The following is a 19,941-nucleotide window of genomic DNA, read 5'->3' on the forward strand; positions in this document are numbered from 1 at the left end:
CTCTCTTGGTTCCGTGAACACAGGCCAGATAATTAAAAAAGCTCACCAACGCCTACACTTCCTGAGAAGACTCAAAAGAGCAAAGTTTCCTCTGAATGCTATATCCACTTTCTATAAAGGAGCTATTGAAAGTATTCTCACCTGCAACTTTACTGTGTGGTATGGAAACAGTACTGTGGCAGAGAGGAAGAAGCTTCAAAGAGTGTTGAGGACTGGGGAGAAGATAATAGGCACACATCTTCCAAGCATAGGTTCATAGGTAGTTACTAGGCTATTGGCCCTAGGGCCTATACAAGCCTAGCCAAAAATGTACCCTGGCTTTTGCCACCCAAGAAAATTATTTTCCTGTGCCCCTGTCAAGCAGAACCACAGAAGGGATCCCCGGGGTGAATTTCCTATCACCCATCCAATCATCAAGATTTTTCTTGAAGAGTGCTATTGAGGAGCTCTGTTTGACATAGATAGGTAGTCTGTTCCAGAGTATGGGAAGTCTCTGGGACAGGAATCTATCCCTCCAGCATGTCCTGTTTATTGTGGTGACAAGGTTTAGGTCCCTAGAGCGTGTAGCTCGGAGGGATTGGGATTTCTTTAAGTGGAGCATGTCCAACAGCTCTGGGTTTGACATAGCTTTGTATGTCTGAGTAGGCGATATGCGACGAAGTAAAGATGGAATTTTTTGAGATGGTCTGCGTAAGGCATCTGTTTGAGGCCAGTAATCCTCTTTGTGAGGTATTTTTGCGGCCTTTCCAGTTGTTGCAGATGTCTTGTGAGGTACATACCAAAAGGGGCGTTGTACTCCATAATAGTTCTAATGAGTGATGAGTAGAGGGGAACAATTACCTCTTTTTTTCTGGATGAGAAACCTTTTGTGATGAGGTGTGCCACGTAGAAGGATTTCCTGACCACTTTGGCAATGTGATTATTAAAGGAGAGACTACTGTCCACCTGTGTCCCAAGGTCTCTTATCACACTTTTGGTGTTAAGTAGACTACAGCCTATGTGGTAGTTCATGGGTACATAATTTTTACCAAAGGGGATGACAGTGCACTTTTTGGCATTGAGCTTGAGACCATGTCTTTGACACCAGGCATCTGTCTCAGTGAGGCCCTTTTGTAGGATGTCCACATCGTTAGGAGTTTCAATTATGGCTCCTAGTTTGCAGTCATCTGTGAATTTAGTTAGCCAAAGACCATCTGTGTTAGCCTGTACTTCAGAGAAGTAGATACCAAACAGGAGAGGACCCATGACTGAACCCTGTGGTACTCCACTTTTCATTGGTCTGAAGTCTGATTTGGAGTCTGCTACTGTCACAGTGTGGGTTCTTTCAGTAAGCCAGTTGGCAACCCATCTTGTGACATAGGGATTTATACCTAGTTTAGTATGTTTATAATTCCAGAGTGGGGGTTGGTGTTGCACGTCTTGGTGAGATCTAGATAGGCTGTGTGAACCACCTTACCCTCATCTATGGCTTTCGTGACTACAGGTTTAGGAGACATGATCTGCCTTTTACAAACCCAAACTGTGTGGGGTCCAGGGTTTGGAGATCTCCAATGTCTTTGTTTATGAGTTCCATGATGATACGTTCCATGGCCTTGCAGATGTGGCTCGTCAGGCTAATGGGGCGGTAGTTCCCAGGGTCTGTTGTGGCCCCCCCCCTTTGTGGAGTGGGATAACTCGTGGTGCACCATTCAATGGGCACAAAGCCTGAGGTGAGGCTATGATTGAACATGGTACTTAGGTGGGGTGCCAGTTCATTCTGTAGTTCATGTAGAAGGCAGCCTGGGATGTTTGTCAGGTCCCATGGATGCTGTGTTCTTGGCTTTGGGGAGTGAAGTTTTTACCTGTGCAGCCGTGATTACAGGAACTTTGCATTCTTCCAGTATAAAGATGGGCCCTTTAGGGGATGAGAGGGGGGTAAAGTTAGCACTGAACCTATCTGCCAGGATGTTGGCAATATCAGTTGGTTCTGTATATTTAGTGTCATTGTGCTGTAACTCAGAGCAGATCTGAGTGTTGCCATTGAGATTTTTGACATAGCTATAGAATGCTTTGTGGTTGTCTTTAGAATCAGTGGCAATTTTGTTTTCATAACTAGCTTTGGAGGATTTTATGAGGGATCTCAGCTTCTTACTGAGGCTGACAAGAGAGTTCCTCCAATCATGGGATTTTACTCTTTTTTGCAACAGTTACTTTCTTCTGTTGTAGAGTTTGTTTATGGCAGAAGACCACCAGATTGGCTTCCTTTTTTTGGAGGATAGCATCTTGGTTCTGTTAGGGATAGCACGATCCATGCACTTGTGTAAGTGCTTATAAAGTGCATTTGTGTAGGATTCAGCAGTCGTACCTTTATTGTCCATCTGCATGGGTGTCCTGAAGTTTGCCACTTCTGTCTTAAGAAGCGTGAAGTTGGCTTTGGAGAAATTATTTACGGTTGTTTTCATAATGGTGTGTGGGAGCGGGATGTGGATGTCTAGGGTGATTAGCTTGTGGTCGGATCTGACCAATGAGGAGCTGACCTCTGGTGTGGAACACCGGTCACCCATGTTGGTGATGACCAGGTCTAGGATATTGCTGCATCTGGTGGGGGTGTGGATAAGTTGATCCAAAGCATTGGAATTGATGATTTCCAGAAAACGTTGAGCAAAAGAGTTGGTACATGAGTAGTTTTCCCAGTTAATGGTAGGGTAGTTGAAATCATCCATTATTAGAGTGTTGGGTTGTCCCTTAATATTTTCCAATGCATCAAGAAAAGAGGAGTGGGAATCCTGGGGCATGGTGGGGGGTCTGTAGCAAGCTACAATCTGGATTGCGGTTTTGCCCAGAGTTAGTTGAACTTGGATAATCTCAGATGCATTATGCTGAGCAACTAGCTTGGAGGTGTGGATATCCTTAATGAATATGGGCACGCCTCCACCTTTAGTGTTTCGGTCCGGGTTTGGTGGCCGAAAGGTGTGGTATGAATTATAGCCTGGTAATGCAGGGGTGCTCTCTGGAGCTTTGAACCAGGTCTCTGTCACTGCACAGATGTCAATGTTCTCCATTTTAAGGAGTGCCTCGAGTGAGTGCATTTTGAGGTTTAGACTTCTAGCATTGAGTAGCATTACCCTCAGATTTTGCTTGCTTGTACCTGTTATGGTGGTGAATTTGTCATTTGAACCTTGCCTAAAAAAGGCGCTATAGGGGTGGCAAGAGCCTTTGCCAGTATCCAGAATCCCAAGGGCGATAAGTGCAGGCCATCTCTGGCAAAGCAGCGTGGTCTGTCGATCATGTCATCCCAGGCAGACAGATACTGGATTCCCGTAGAATGACGCCAGAAGCCTAGCCAATTTTTAAAGTCAACCGTTTTGCCCTTGTACTATGGGTTCGCTGAAGGTTGTGTGTCAGGCCTGGCAAGCCGGTACATAAAAATCAACTGCCAATCATTAGCGGACCTGAGTTTCGCTGTGGCGACCCCTAACCGGGAAAAGCCGAAAGAAACAAACAAACTGTGGTGTCATTCTGGTTGATGGCAGGATGCTACTCAGGGCTAGGGTCATACCGGCCTGGGCTACAAGATCAGAGAGCTCCTCCATGTCTCTTTTCATATAGTCCAGGGAGGTACGTCTCAGGTCATTCACACCAACATGGACAATGACAAAGTCATATTTATACTTGTTGTGGAGTGACCTGAGTGCGTGCGTTATGTGTGGATGCAAGAACTTTTTACAGCAAGAAGCATAAAGAGGGCATACAAAATACTCAGAGACACATCACATCCAGCATTTGGCTGGTTTGCTACACTTTCATCTGACAAGAGGTACTGCAGCATCTGCTGTAGGACATCCAGGCTCTTGAACAGCTTCTATCCAACAGTAATAAGGCTCATAAACTCTGACATCAACTTGGACGTCTCCTACCTCCAAATGTGATCTCACTAGTAATATTTTACTGAAAGTGTTACATTATTTAATTCACTATAGTTAATATATTCTTACAGAAGTGCAATATCTTTCTCTTAAAAGTACAGTTGCAATAATTCCTCAAGTAAAATATTAACAAACTGCCTTTTCTTCTCTTTTTCTGTGTACAGTATTATTTGTTCATATGTTTAGGTTTATATGTATGGGCAGTATTACCTGACTAGGAATAGGTTATAAAGAGTATTTTTTGTGTGTATTAATCATTAAAATAGTTGTGCATAAGTCATGGCTTATTCTTTTTATACTTAAATTGCCTTTATACTCTGATGATGAGCTGATGCACAAAATTTCATTTAGGTTGCACTTGTGTTTCCTAATTGACAATAAAGTTTTCTTTGAAACCGTTAAGATTTAGGTCACACAGTGTTGCACTTGAATCTAGTTTTCTGACATTTGGTCCCTTTTGCTTGACTCCATCTAAAATGTTTATTGGATCATTGTGGATTCTTTATGGTTAGTGCTCAGATAGCCTAAAGACAGGCACTTAAACTCAAGTCTGCAGTGGGAGTTGCTCTGTAGCATGAGGACTCAGCCGTTCTTCACCTTCCTGATGGATATTGTCCGCAAGTAGTGAGTGATTCCTTAAAACAGATAATAGTAACAGACAACTTTCCTGGGAAGCTCACATGAAAGTTAATCTTATTTAAGGGTTTTGGAATCAGTGGGAGATAATGGTTAAACAAACAAACAACAGTTGCTAGAGCAATGTGTTTTTGCCATACTAAAGTGTATTTTTTAGTGTCTTTGCTTATACTTTTTATGGATTTAACATGCCTTGTACAAGCACTTTTTTAAACGTGTACCACAATATAATTTTATGTATATAAGGTCGTATATAATATTGCTTACATTTTTTCCTAGATTTGCCCGTATGCCCAAGAAAGATCTTGTCGTTACCTTGTCAGGCACTATACGTATTAGGTACTTCCATTTGGGCATATGTTCTTTGTTCTGAATCAGATGTCTTAATCTGGGTACGTGGCCTTATGGTATATGCCTCCAAATCTGAAAGTCTCAAACCACCTTGCTTCTTTGTCAATATTTGTTTTTCCCATTGCACTTTTTGTGTTTTGTCATTCCAAAGAATCTCCTTAATTTCCTTTTTTGTATTCTTCCATATCTGAGTTCTTAGATGATAAGGTAAGCCTGACCATAAATAACAAGTTTCCATAGTCTTATATTACTTATCTTGAATATTGTTTCCAACATTTCTTTAGCTGCTGGCTGATCATCTCATTTAAACCAGATTCCCAGGTACCACATCAATACATGACTCCACAAAAAGGGGAGGCTCTGTACCAAGTCCTGCAGAGGCTTAATGAATTACAATAGCATTTGTTTTCATTTTATTTACTTTATATCGTACTATACTACTAAAATATTTCAGTTTATCAGATATCAGTTTTATACCCTGTTCTGGACTGGTAACCTGTAATTGAGTGTTGTCTACAAAAAGGGCTATTTTCTCAGTAGTATTTATCTGTTTGTATCCAGTTGTATTTGTTTGAGTTATGTCCTTGGCTATTGGCACTAAATACAAAGCAAAGAGCAATGATGAAAGTGGACACTTCTGCCTAGCTGCTGTTTTAAGTCTAAATGCTTTACATTCCTCACAACCACAACCCAGCTTGAGCTGCTCTTTATATATTAAATATTAATGTTGTCCACTTCTGGAAATGCAAATGCCTCAAAAGATTTCTTCACGGTTGCATGCCGCCTACTCAGAGGTGATCTCTGCCTGACATACAAGGCCATGTCCAACCCAGAATTGATGGACATGCTCCACCTAAAGAAAACCTTATCCCCTTAAGCCACACACTCTAGGGATCTAAACCTCACCACAACAATAAATAGGATGTACTGGAGGGATAGATTCCTGTCCCAGAGACTTCCCATGCTTTGGAACAAGATTCCAGTCTACATTAGGCAGAGCTCCTCGCTAACACTCTTCAAGAGAAACCTTGACTAGTGGATGGGAAACAGAAAGTTTAGCCTGGGGATCACTTCAGTAGCTCTGCTGGATAGAGGCACAGGGAACTAATCTAAGGAGGCAGCGCAAGCCAACACATTCTGGCTAGGCTTATAAATGCCTTCGGGCAGATAGCCTAGTACCTACCTATGAACCTATAAATTTCCAGTTTACTTTGTAAAACACTTTTTTTGGCATCCAATCCTGTTAACATTAGTACATTATTATTGTCCAGAGCATCATTTTGAATCGCAAGAATTCTAGTAATATTGTCAAATATTTGCCTACCTTCCATAAATGCACACTGATCTGGATCTGTTATTCTCAGAAATGTTTGCCATTCTTTTTGCCAAAATTATTACAAACACTGTTGTCATGAATCAGACTCAGATTGGATCTGTATGATATTGGATTAAGAGGATCTTCCCCTCCTTTGGTATAAGTACCACTATTGCTTCTTTCCTAGTCAAGGGTACATCCCCACACAGAAAAATGCTGTTAAAAAGTGCTAGCCAAGGTTTTTTTTTATCTGTTCCCCATTTTTCCATAAGTCTATTAAAATGGCATGCTCCTTATTTTTGACTTTTTAAAGGTTTGCAAAGCTGTTCTGTACTGAAGGGCACCTTTCTCACCTATTAGGGATCCCATTCCTTTGTTGACCTTTGTTTTTTTTCCCCAAACGTCTTTATTAAATTTATACATATGACAAAGGCAATCTTACATGTATGTAAATAAAAAACATACAAAATGATATCACTTTAGTTACAGTTTACATCACAGACACCATTGAAACAACTGTAGTTGTAAACATTATACATCACTTATTAAACCATCCAGTCATTGTCAGTTAAGCATTGTATACCTCATTCAAATCCTGCCTCTTAAACCTCGTTCCTGCCTATTTATTCCCACAATTCCTATTTTTTCCTATGTAGTTTGCTCCTTCCCTTTTCTAAAGAGCCTAATTTCAGTTGTTTTATCTTTGTTACTATATACCCTACATCTAGTAAAGTTGGTCTAGACTTTGATTACCATTTTCTAGTAATTGCTTTTTTTGGCAGCCACCATAATTAGATTCAGCAAGGCTTTACTATTTCCAGGCAATTCGATTCTGTAGCATAACGCAAAAAAATCATCTTCTCAGTCAGCATCTCCGACAGAGCAATCTGCAGGGAATCCCAAAAGTCTGCCAGCTTATCAAACTTCCAAAAAATATGCTCCCAGCTACCTCCTTCTTGCCCGTCATACCTCCAACATTTGCTATCCACCTGAGGCAAAATTCTTTGGCGTCTACTTAGGGTATAAAAATGCCTATGTAAACGCTTCCAGGGAAAGATCCTAAATTTTCTAGACTTTGTCGCTTATTTTGGAGATATACATCTATCCCTCCATTGTCTCTTTGTGAAATGATTATCCAATCTCTCTTCCCAATCCTTTTTAAGCTCCTCTGAGTGATTCTTATAATTATCATGCAATGTTTGATATTCTTTACTAATTATTCCTTTTTTAATGGCAGCTTCTGTTCTGGATTCCATTAAAACTCTACCAGTTCTGGTCTTTCATTTAGCAGCCCCCTATTTCTTTCTATTTGCCTATACTCTGATATCAGTCTTTGTTAAGGGAAGGCAACCTCTAACCTGCAGTCCAAGTAAATTCTTGGCCTCTTCCCATTCTATTACCTTTCCCTTTCTAGTTATTTACTCCCAATACCTTGGTTCCTTTGCCAGTTTTCTCCAATATGTGTTGACCTCTGTTTTGTGCTGAAGAAACTGACAGACACCCCCCACCCCATTTGAGCCAGTACCATGTTATGGTAAACACTTTTGTGGTAATCCCATAATTCAAAAAGATTTCTAAATTGCAGCCTGTTCCAGAGGATCTGCCTTACTTTGTCTTTCATAACTAGTGTATCAACATCAGTGAATCATTGCTTCATGCCTAAGGTAGTTACTGACACTAAACATATAGTTTTTGTCCTTGTACTGATTTCTTTTCAGACTATTCTACTAGAAAAGGCTACCTTTTACATCATATGAATGTGCATAGATAATTAAGATTCTATGCACATTCATGCAATGCGCATAGACAACTTAGATTGTATATAGCTAGAACTAAAGATGTTAGAAGATAATCCCAGTGCTTTATTTCTCTTTCGAGTAAGAAACTTGGGAATAATATATACAAAGTGATGTTGGATAGGTGGTTAGCAGATTGCATTGCACTGAATTTTGCTATGAAACGTTTAACAAGTCAGTGTCATCTGTCCCTAGAGTACATTCTTGTAGTTGCTACCTCTCAAGTGTTTTTCTGTAATGCAGCCTTGGGTGATATTTGTATAGCAGCTTGTATGACTTTCACTGAATATGTTTGCAAGGTACTTTTGGCATGATGTGGTATCCAGGTCTAGGTCTTCCTTTAAGGCCACAGTTGTCAGTAATGTGTGACTAAGAGGTAAACTACCCAAAAGGATTAGCTTAGGGCTCTGTTTTGCTGTTCATGAGGATGGATCTCCACATACCAGATATTTTTGAGGGCACATTTCCTCATGCCAGATATGAACGTTATTTACTTACCATAACTGTAAATCTGGATGAGCAGGTCCATCCTTTTAATCTTAACTTCCCTCCTTCCCCTCTTCCTGTTTTCACTGACTTTGTCTAGACTTTTAACTATACCTTTGTTTGCTGTGCTCAGCATACTAGAGATCTCAAGAGGAATATCCTGTATCACTAAAGGGGTGGGACTCAATAGCCTAGGAAAGTTTTGGATACCAAGCTGTCCTAATGGCTTTTTGGCATTCATCCTGTTAATGTGGCTGCACCTTCTCAGCCAGATGACCTATTATGTACATATAAAGTTAAGGATGTCCTTATCCATTTTCTATGCTTTTTGATTCTAAAATTATATTTATAGAAATAACTGTTGCACAGCTGTTTTATCCCATGCATTTTTTCTGCTGAGATGGTTTTATGAGAAGGTCTTCCCAAGATTGCAAGGCTCATTGCAGGATAGAGAAGGATGCTTTCGGTGTACAGTTTTTGTTATCTGCTTGGGAAGCATATCAGATATTTGGTGTGCTGGATATGTACCAATATTTCTTTTGTGCATGTGTGTGTAGATGTATGGGTCTACTGACCACAATGTCAACATGATATTATGCATGCTCTGAGCAAAATCCCTGTGCATACATAACACAATTTTTAAAAATAGAAACAGAGTATAAAAGATTAGTCCAGATAAAGTCACTTTACCTAGCAGATCGAAGTCTCTCTACCGTGTTGAAGTTTCAAGTAGTTTATTCAGTTAAGTAGGTAGATGGATTAGTGTTCGTGTTTTTATACTTTACATTCAACAGGCCAGTTATTAAAACGCAGTTACAGACGATGGTTGGAAGGTCCAGGGAGCTAATTGGAGAAAAATCTGGGAGATGCAAAACCAAGGAGCCAATCCGAGAACTTAGAGGTTAGTCCCTTATTTGAATATTCCTAAAAGACCTGAGAGAGTTTACCAGCTCAGCAGACTGTGGAACCTCATACACACTGTGAGCTACTACTATAGAACTGTATTTAAGAAAACACTTTCACCTGAGCTTCATCAGGTACATCTGACAGAGGACTTTTTACCATACCTCTCAAGTGTACCTCATTACAAGGAACGTACCTCATTTGCGGTCTTAAAAAGTTCACGTTCCTTGAAGTTCCTCAAAGTTCCACATTGAAAGACTCTGTCACACATTCAGTGTTAGGAATTGTTTTAGTGAAATCCATTGTAAATAGAAATGAATCATATCAATTCATTAAAAATCTTTATAAGTAAAGTCATCATATTTTAACCTTTCTATGACCTTCCTAGTTGAAGTTGTTAGTAAGCCATTAATATGTGTTTCACATTTTGCCCATTTGTTCCACATTATGAGGGCTAGTGTTCCTCATTTTAGAGATGGAAGGTTGAGAGCTATGCTTTTTACAGTGATTTACAGTCTGATCATTGAAGATGCCTGCTTTTATGAGGCTGTCAACCAGACTTTATTATTCTATTTTATATCTCATGTTTAATGAGAGGCTGTGTCCTCTTTTACACGGGGCTCTTTTCTCCTGAAATACACGATGAAAGACTTATCTTCTCTGGTCTCTCTCACTCTCGCACACACACACACACACACACACACACACACACACACACACACACACACACACACACACACACACACACACATTATTATTTGTAAAAATTTGCATTAGGCAGTTTCCACTCAAAAATTACTGATTAATGCTGTTGATTTCACTTTTTTATGTTGAATTATCCTTGCGTTTCTGTTTGACTATCTTCAAAATGAAGTTAGTAAAAAAATGTATTATGGTGGATTTGGTAACTCTGTATATTATTTGACCAACAGTGTTAAAATAATGGTAGTGATATGAATACTTATATTTAATTCTTTATTGTAGCTGTCTTTTTTCTTTTTTGCTTGTTTGAGTTGACTGACCTTGGCCCTTGCATCTGTTTTTATACAGTGGTAGTGGGAGATGAAACATGCCATCTTCTATAAACCATTTTTCAAAAATGGCAGCCTGATACACTGATGTAGTGGTGGTATTTTCAGTGCTGACCATAGCAGCCTTGGTTGGATTATAGATTTTGTATTGTGTGTTAGAATTTATTGCAGAAAGGAGAATCAATTACTTTATGTGTAGTCATTTTTCACTGAGCAGAGGGTGGAAACTGAAACTACTTTCTAGCTGTTGGTGGAAGCAGGAGATGTAGCAGGATTCTAGGCTTTAGGAAGGGGAAAAATGTTGTAGGCATCATGCATTTCTCTGCACACTTGTATGCAAATTGTAAAGATACTATGGCATACCTGGGCCCCATTATAGAGTAAATTTGTGTATACTTCTAACCAACTGGAGAATGAGCAGGCTGCTACTATCACAGACTTCCAGAATACCACTAAATTTAAAGCTTACCAAGCTGCTTTGCAACTGTGCAGCGGAAGAGCCAATTTGGTAAATGTACTCTCCGGTGAAGGGGATGGTGAAACCCTTTGATGGAAATACATGTACTGTGCTGTCTTACTGGGATGGGGTCTCTAAGGTTTGACATATGTGGATACTTCAACTCCTGAAAGACTTTGTAAGGGGAAGAGAAGGTGAGAATAAAAAGACTGCAACTGATGTTTACAGTGTAGTACATCTCTGTAGCAGTGGGTCTGTCATCTTTCTCAGACACCGTGTATAGTTTATACCACAAAGTCCATTTTACCCACAAAAAGTTCTAACTGAGCTTTTCCATTGTATATCTGATCTACAGACATGATAAAGCTTTAGTAAAGTACTGCATTACTTCTAAAAAAAGAGCCTTGAATATGATACTGTAACTGTTGTATTATTAAGCTGCATAAGCAGCAGTCACTCATTTTTAAATGTATATATGTTGTTTAATACAGGCAGATGGTCTGTGTGCACTGGACATTTTAAGTTGTGCAGGACTGATCAATCATTTTGGAAGGTCAATGTCCGTTGAAAAAATTGAAATTACTCCACTTTTATTGCAGAAGGGTGACACAAAGCTTGCTCTTTATGGATTAGGTAAGATTGCTTTATATTTGCCTTCAGTTATGCTAATAAAACTTATTGATGCCCTGCAGAAGCATATAGAATTTGATCACCAGATGCTGTAAGTTTCTCCTGTGTACCTTGATTGTATCATAATGTGTTGAACTGTAGTTCTTTAACAACTAGTTTTGAGTATACTGAAGGAAGTAATAAATGAGTAGTGTCCTGCTGTTTAGAACAGACGCTTGTAATGTAGTAGGTATGAAGAACTTCAACATACACAGAAATAAAATGCTATAGACCTTCAAGCCTTTTGCTGTGCATGAACAACAAAGATTTTAACATGATGCATTAAGCATTGGTGAGCAGAGAGACACATTGTTGTAAGATTTAAAAGAAAATTGTAAAGGAAGTTGTCATTTTGGAATTGTTATGTCAACAGAATGGAGTTGCAAGCTACTGTTCCTTGTGCTACAACTCAAGTTAATGAGAAAGAAATGTTCCTTTCAGTTTTCATTAAGTTCATTTCATTACAACAATCTGTAGATTTTGTAGTGCATTATAAATGAGTGTGTAGGTCTTCTGCAAGAAGGTAGTGACTGTACATAATTGTTTTTTTGTGCATCATTATAGAAAAGGGCACTGATGGACCACCCTTTTGTTCTTTTATCTTGTCCAATGTTTTCCATTTCGTGTATTGCAGTATTTTTCATTACATTTTCATTTGGACAGATGAAAGCTGCCTCTTTTTTTAAACAAATTTATTAAATCTTAATTTACACAGTGACGTAAGTACACATACACTAATAGAAAAGCAAGTGTTAGTGAAATGTTCATTATTTTCATGCAGTATACGTATATATTTCATGCAGTATACGTATATATTTCATAGGTTCATAGGTTCGTACTAGGCTATCTGCCCTAGGGCATTTATAAGCCTATGTATTGGCTTACACCATTAGGATGAGAATACTTTTAGGGTTTAGTTTACTATGCCTCTGTCTAGTAGTGATAAAGAGATGACCCCGGGGTAAACCCACGATCTCCCATCCAATTCTGTTCCAGAGGAGCCTCTCCTGGGAATCTGTCCCCTCCACAGCTCTATTTATTTATTTCTGTGTTGAGGTTTAAGCACTTTCTCGTCGTGGCTCTGATGGATTTGGATTTCTGAGGTGGAGCATGTCCATTAATTCAGGATTGGACATGGCCTTGTACGTCAGGCACAGATCACCTCTGAGTAGGCAGTATGCGACTGAATATTGAGTTTTTTCAGTTGGGCAGCATATGACATATGTTTAAGACCCTTTATCCTCTTTCCAACTGCTGCAGATGTCGGATGAGATACATCCCAAATGGGGCATTGTACTCAATCATTGGCCTGATAAGAGAAGAGTACAGGGGCACAATGACCTCTCTTCATCTAGATGTGAAACCCTTCATGATAAGGTGGGCAATATAGAAGGTCTTCCTAACCACTTTGGCATATTTAATGGATTACCGCCTCTTTGGTAATTTGTCGGTACCTTGTTTTTCCCAAAGGGTATGACTATACATTTTTTGGCGTTTAGCTTAAGGCCATGGCTCTGGCACCAATTATCCATTTCTATGAGGCCTCTCATGCAGTATATGTATATATTTCTTGCATTATACGTATATATTTCATGCAGTATACGTATATATTTCATGCATTATACGTATATATTTCATGCATTATACGTATATATTTCATGCAGTATACGTATATATTTCATGCAGTATACGTATATATTTTCTTTTTAACACTTATCATTTACCCTAACATTACATAAATTGCTCGGTTCCTGCTTCCCTTTAATCTCACTCCTCTTCCTCAGTATTATTCTGCATGCATTGTTCTCACAAACTCCACTTATTTCTGTGTAATCGACTCCTTCCTTTTACTAAAGATCCCACTACAATTCATCTGTCACCTTCACCATATTTAGAAGTTCTGCTTGTTCAGAGTTTGAAAGATATTTTCTATTAATTGTTTTTGGCAGTCAATAGCATTAAACTTAGTAAGGCTTTACCATGTAAGCAATTCAAATTCTGTGTCCTAGCTCAAAATAATAATTTCCTTAGTTCTAACTACTTACTTTCCCATCATTTCTGACAGTTACCTTTGCAAACACTTCCAAGCAAAAATCCTAAGCCTTCCAGACTTTAATGCATACTTGTGTGCCCTGCAGATATCTTCCATTGTTCCTTTGCAAACTGCTTTTCCAGTCTCTCTTGTCTATCTTTTCTAACCTCCTTTGACTGATTCTTCTAGTTATCATGCAGTATTTTGTATGCGTTACTAATTATCCTTTTTTAACAGCAGCTTCTTTTCTTGACTCAGTTAAAAACTGTACCAGAGCTAGTCTTTAACTTAGCACTGCCCTATATGTTTCTCTCTGCTTATACTCTGATAAATTCCCTAGTAGAGAGGGCAGTCCGTAATCTGTTTGGCCTCATCCCACTTTATTGCCTTTCTCTGTCCCTCTTAAGTATTTATTCCCAATACAGTGGTTATTTTGTCACTTTTATTTAGTGAATTCCAGCCTTCTGTTGACATTTTTTCTACCCCTGCTTGCAGTCATCCCTATTGGCAGAATCACTTTTCTCCAAATCCTGTGTTGATTTATTTCTGAAAAACATTCTTCTACTTTATGAGTATAATATTCTGTATGGGTGGTTATTGTCTTCCTTAAAAGACTTGTATCCAGAATCCTTCTTTGTCATTTCTTGAACTTCTCCATTTTATCATCCCTTTCCAATTTAATTTATAACCTTCTGATTTATATGTATATATAAGGGATTCACATCTAGATTAGGGGAGGTCATCGTGCCTCTTTACTCATCCCTCATCAGGCCCATAATCGAGTACAATGCCTCTTTTGAGATGTACCTTACCAAACACCTGCAGCAACTGGAAAGACCCCAAAAGTACCTCACCAAGAGGATCAAAGGGCTCAAACAGATGACATATGCTGCCCGGTTAAAGAAACTCCAGCTCTACTCAGTGGCATACCGCCTGCTCAGAGGCGACCTGTGCCTGACGTATAAAGCCATGTCCAACCCGGAATTAAGGGACATGCTGCACCTCAAAAAATCCAAATCCCATTGAGCTACGCCGAGAGACTTGAACCTCAGCACTGAAATAAATAGGACATGCTGGAGGGACAGATTCATAACCCAGAGGCTCCTTCACTCTGGAATAAAATCCCAGTCCAGGTTAGGCAGAGTCCCTCATTGACTCTCTTCAAGAGGAATCTTGATGAGTGGATGGGAGATCGTAGGTTTACCCCGGTTATCACTTCTGTGTCACTGTTAGACAGAGGCACATTGTACTAACCTCGAAAAAGGGCATAGCAACATTAATTTAAAATGGGTGGCGTGTGTGTGTGTGTGTGTGTGTGTGTGTGTGTGTATATATATATATATATATATATATATATATATATATATATATATAAATATATATATATAGCTACTTGTAAAATAACTTTTGCTTTCATTTTATATATATATATATATATATATATATATATATATATATATATATAGTGCCTTTTTTAGACAAGGTTCAAATGACAAATTTACCTCTGTAACAGGTACAAGCAAGCAAAATCTGAGGGTAATGCTACTCAATGCTAGAAGTCTAAACCTCAAAATGCATTCACTCGAGGCACTCCTTAAAATGGAGAACATCGACATCTGTGCAGTGACAGAGACCTGGTTTAAGGCTCCAGAGAGCACCCCTGCATTACCAGGCTATAATCCGTACCACAACTTTCGGTCACCTAACCGAACCTGGACCGAAATACTAAAGGTGGAGGTGTGTCCATATTCATTAAGGATATCCACACCTCCAGCCTAGTTGCTCAGCATAATGCATCCGAGATTGTCCAAGTGTAACTAACTCTGGGCAAGACCGCAATCCAAATTGTAACTTGCTACAGACCCCCCACCATGCCCCAGGATTCCCACTCCTCATTTCTTGATATGCTGGAAAATATTAGGGTACAACCCAACACCCTTATAATGGACGATTTCAATTACCCCACCATTAACTGGGAAAACTACTCATGTACCAACTCTTTTGCTCAACGTTTTCTGGAATTCATAAATTCCAACGCCTTGGATCAACTTATCCACACCCCCATCAGGGGCAGCAATATCCTAGACCTGGTCATTACCAACATGGGCGACTGGTGTTCCACACCAGAGGTAAATTCCTTGTTGGTCAGATCTGACCACAAGCTAATCAGCCTAGACATCCACATCCCACCCCCACCCCCCATTAGGGAAACCACCGTAAAAAATTTCTCCAAAGCCAACTTCATGCTTCTTAAGACAGAAATGGCAAACTTCACGACACCCATGCAGACAGACAATAGAGGTACGACTGCTGAATCCTACACAAATGCACTTCATAAGCACTTAACACGAGTGCATGGATTGTGCTATGCCTAACAGAACCAAGATGCTATCCTCCAAAAAAGGAAGCCAATCTGGTGGTCCCCTGCCATAAACAAACTTTGCAACAGAAGAAAGAAACTGTTGCAAAAAAAGAGTACAATCCCATGACTGGAAGAACTCCCTGGTCAGCTTCAGTAAGAAGCTGAGATCCCTCATAAAATCCTCCAAAGCTAGCTATGAAAACAACATCGGCACTGATTCTAAAGACAACCACAAAGCATTCTACAGCTATGTCAGCAATCTCAATGGCAACACTCATCTGCTCTGAGTTACAGCACAATGGCACTAAATATACAGAACCAACTGATATTGCCAACATCCTCCCACCCCCTTAAGGGCCCATCTCTATACCGGAAGAATGCAAAGTTCCTGTAATCACGGCTGCACAGGTAAAAACCACAGTCTCCAAAGCCAAGAACACAGCATCCATGGGACCTGACAACATCCCAGGCTGCGTTCTACATGAACTACAGAATGAACTAGCACCCTACCTAAGCACCGTGTTCAGTCATAGCCTCACCTCAGGCGTTTTGCCCACTGAATGGTGCACGGCAACGGTTATCGCACTCCACAAAGTGGGAGCCACCATGGACCCCCGAGAACTACCGCCCCATTAGCCTAACAAGCCTGGTCTGCAAGGCCATGGAACGTATCATCATGGAACTTATAAACAAAGACATTGGTAATTTCCAAACTCTGGACCCAACCCAGTTCGGGTTTGTAAAAGGCAGATCATGTCTCCTAAACCTGATTGACTTATTTGAAGCAGTCACCAAAGTCGTAGACGAGGGTAAGGTGGTTCACACAGCCTATCTAGATCTCGCCAAGGCTTTTGACACCATCCCCCACTCTGGAATTATAGATAAACTCACTAAACTAGGTATAAATCCCTATGTCACAAGATGAGTTGCCAACTGGCTCACTGACAGAACCCACACTGTGAAAGTTCAGTCCTGGGTCCTCTCCTGTTTGGTATCTACTTTTCTGAAGTACAGGCTAACACAGAAGGTCTTTGGCTAATGAAGTTCGCAGATGACTGCAAACTAGGAGCCATAATTGAAACTCCTAACGATGTGGACATCCTACAAAAGGGCCTCACTGAGACAGATGCCTGGTGTCAAAGCCATGGCCTCAAGTTCAATCCCAAAAAGTCCATTGTCATCCCCTTTGATAAAAACTCTGTACCCATGAGCTGCCACATAGGTGGTAGTCTACTTTACACCAAAAGTGTGATAAGAGACCTTGGGGTAGCGGGTGGACAGTAGTCTCTCCTTTGATAATCACATCATCACAATAGTCAGGAAATCCTTTTATGTGGCACACCTCATCACAAAAGGTTTCTCATCCAGGAAAAAAGAGGTCATTGTTCTCCTCTACTTGTCACTCACTAGACCCATTATAGAGTACAACGCCCCTTTTGGTGTGTACCTCACAAGACATCTACAACAATTAGAAAGGCCGCAGAAATACCTCACAAAGAGGTTTACCGGCCTCAAACAGATGCCCTACGCAGACCGTCTCAAACAATTCCAGCTTTACTCCGTCTCATATCGCCTACTCAGAGGCGATCTCTGCCTAACGTACAAAGCTATGTCAAACCCAGAGCTGTTGGACATGCTCCACTTAAAGAACTCCCAATCCCCTCCGAGCTACACGCTGTATGGACCTAAACCTTGTCACCACAGTAAACAGAACATGCTGGAGGGATAGATTCTTGTCCCAGAGACTTCCCATACTCTGGAACAAACTACCTATCTATATCAAACAAAGCTCCTCATTAGCACTCTTCAAGAAAAATCTTTATGATTGGATGGGAAATAAGAAATTCATCCCGGGGATCACATCTGTGGCTCTGCTCAACAGGGGCACAGGAAAATAATTTTCTTGGATGGCGAAAGCCAAGGTACCTTTTTGGCTAGGCTTGTATAGGCCTTGGGGCCGATAGCCTAGTACCTACCTATGAACCTATATATCAGCATTAATTGTGTAGCTCTAAAGTATCCCTTCAAATCAGGTAGTCCTAAGACATTTTATTCTATGATGAGGATCAGTTTATCCCACTTAACTCTAGCCCTCTGTCCCTCTCAAATTCCTTCAACTCTATATATTATCTTCCACAACTTCAACTTTTGATTAATAAAAATCTGCCTGATCTGTGTGATGAAAGCTGCTTTCTGTATCCAATATTACATCCATCTCTTTTTGCCTGCTACATGGCTTTAAGTAAGTCACTTAACCAGACAGTGGGTTTGTGTTTTGTGTGTGTGTGTGTGTGTGTGTGTGTGTGTGTGTGTGTGTGTGTGTGTGTGTGTGTGTGAGAGAGTGTGTGGCTTGTCTCCCTGCAAAAAAGCAAGTTTTGTTTTGTTTTTTAAAAGTAGGAAATTGCATGCACTGAAGTTGCTTCTTTGGAGCAAGCATACTGTGGTGTCAACTTTCATGTTTTTGACCATATGAGGTCGATATTTAGGCAGTTGACTTTGGGTGTTTTCAGTATGCTGTGTCTTGTATCCCAGCATAACATTTGCATTTGTGGCTTGTTGTTAAGCATTTAATGGCCTAATGGAAGCGGCAGGATATGGAGGCCATCATCCTTGGCCATAAGCTATAGAGAGATTTGTATGTTTTTTTTTCCCCTAAATGACTTCATGTATTTCTTTTTCCTTTGTTGGCTGAGTTAGCCCCTTTAGGGTAGTGGCTTGTTTTTCCGGGAAGGCCAGAGTTGGTATTTATACTACTAGGGGATAATTTGGCAAGGGCATCAGCGAACTTTCCCCTATGCTTTTCGATTGTGTAGTGTGGCTGACTTGGGGTGCACTGTTATGCTTCCTCAAATGTACCAGTCCCTCCCCATCACATATGTTACCTGTGTATGTGTCATGTATCACTTTAGTTAGTTCTTTGCAGCCACTGATATGGGATAGTAACTGTCACTCGTCCTGTGTTATGATTCAAGATGAACAGGCAGGGTAGTTCATTTGTATGCTTTAGTATGTAGACACACACACATCAGGATGAATAGCAGCAACATGAAATATAAACGAACTGATTAACTGACAAACGATTACATGCATGCATGCTTACATCTCAACAGCTCTCTACAAAATGGCAGTCTGGCTCGCATGTGCTCAGTATTTATACACGTGCAAGCCCTTGGAAAGCTTCTTAAAGGTATACATGCATACTGATCTACATCCTCCCTCTTTAGTGAATTTCCCATAATAAAGTGACATCTGAAAAAAATATGCAGTTATACAGACACTGAGAAATAAACACAATGTCCATGTGTTTAGCCATAAGGCCTTCTGTGGCTACGTCAAAAACGTAAATGGCAATGCTCAGGTCTGTTCTGAGCTAGTACAAAATGGAACAAAATACACTGACCCTTCTGACAGTGCAAATCCCCCCCCCCTCACCACCTACAGGGCCTATTACCATTCCAGGGGATTGTGTAAGTCCAGTTATTACTGATACATAGGTTAACAAGGCTCTATCTAAAGCTAAAAACACTGCCTCCATGGTACCACATGGTGTCCCAGGCTGTGTCATACACGAGCTCCAAAAGGAATTAACCCCACATCTTAATACCCTGTTCAGTCTCAGCCTCTCCACAGGATATGTGCCCATAGAATGGTGCACGGCAACGGTGGTCCCACAATTGACCCTGGGAACTACCGACCAATAAGCCCGACCAGTCTGATCTGTAAGGCTATGGAGCAAATCATTATGGAACTCATAAATGGAGAGATTGGGAACCTCCAGTCGCTGGACCCCACACAGTTTGGCTTCGTCAAGGGCAGATCATGCCTCCTGAACCTGGTGGATTTCTTTGAGACAGTTACTCAGGCTATAGATAAGGGAAAGGAGGTACACACGGCTTACCTTGACCTTGCTAAAGCATTTGACACCATTCCCCATTCAGGTATTATAGATAAGCTCACCAGCCTGGGCATAAACCCTTACATCACAAGATGGATTGCAA

General features: G+C 40.4%; 1 protein-coding gene across 2 annotated transcripts in view; it reads left to right on the forward strand.

Annotated features, from left to right (window-relative positions):
• Nucleotides 1-19,941, forward strand: part of MRE11 (MRE11 homolog, double strand break repair nuclease) — a 1,653,959-nt gene that overhangs the window by 409,411 nt on the left and 1,224,607 nt on the right. For both annotated transcript variants that reach the window (XM_044072642.1, XM_044072643.1), the window contains exon 6: nucleotides 11,372-11,513. In XM_044072642.1, the coding sequence (XP_043928577.1) occupies nucleotides 11,372-11,513 (142 nt within the window). The remainder of the gene's footprint in view (nucleotides 1-11,371; nucleotides 11,514-19,941) is intronic.

Source organism: Protopterus annectens, chromosome 5.part0, assembly GCF_019279795.1.
Source record: "Protopterus annectens isolate FY-2018-M chromosome 5.part0, PAN1.0, whole genome shotgun sequence".
Lineage (NCBI taxonomy): Eukaryota > Metazoa > Chordata > Ceratodontiformes > Protopteridae > Protopterus > Protopterus annectens.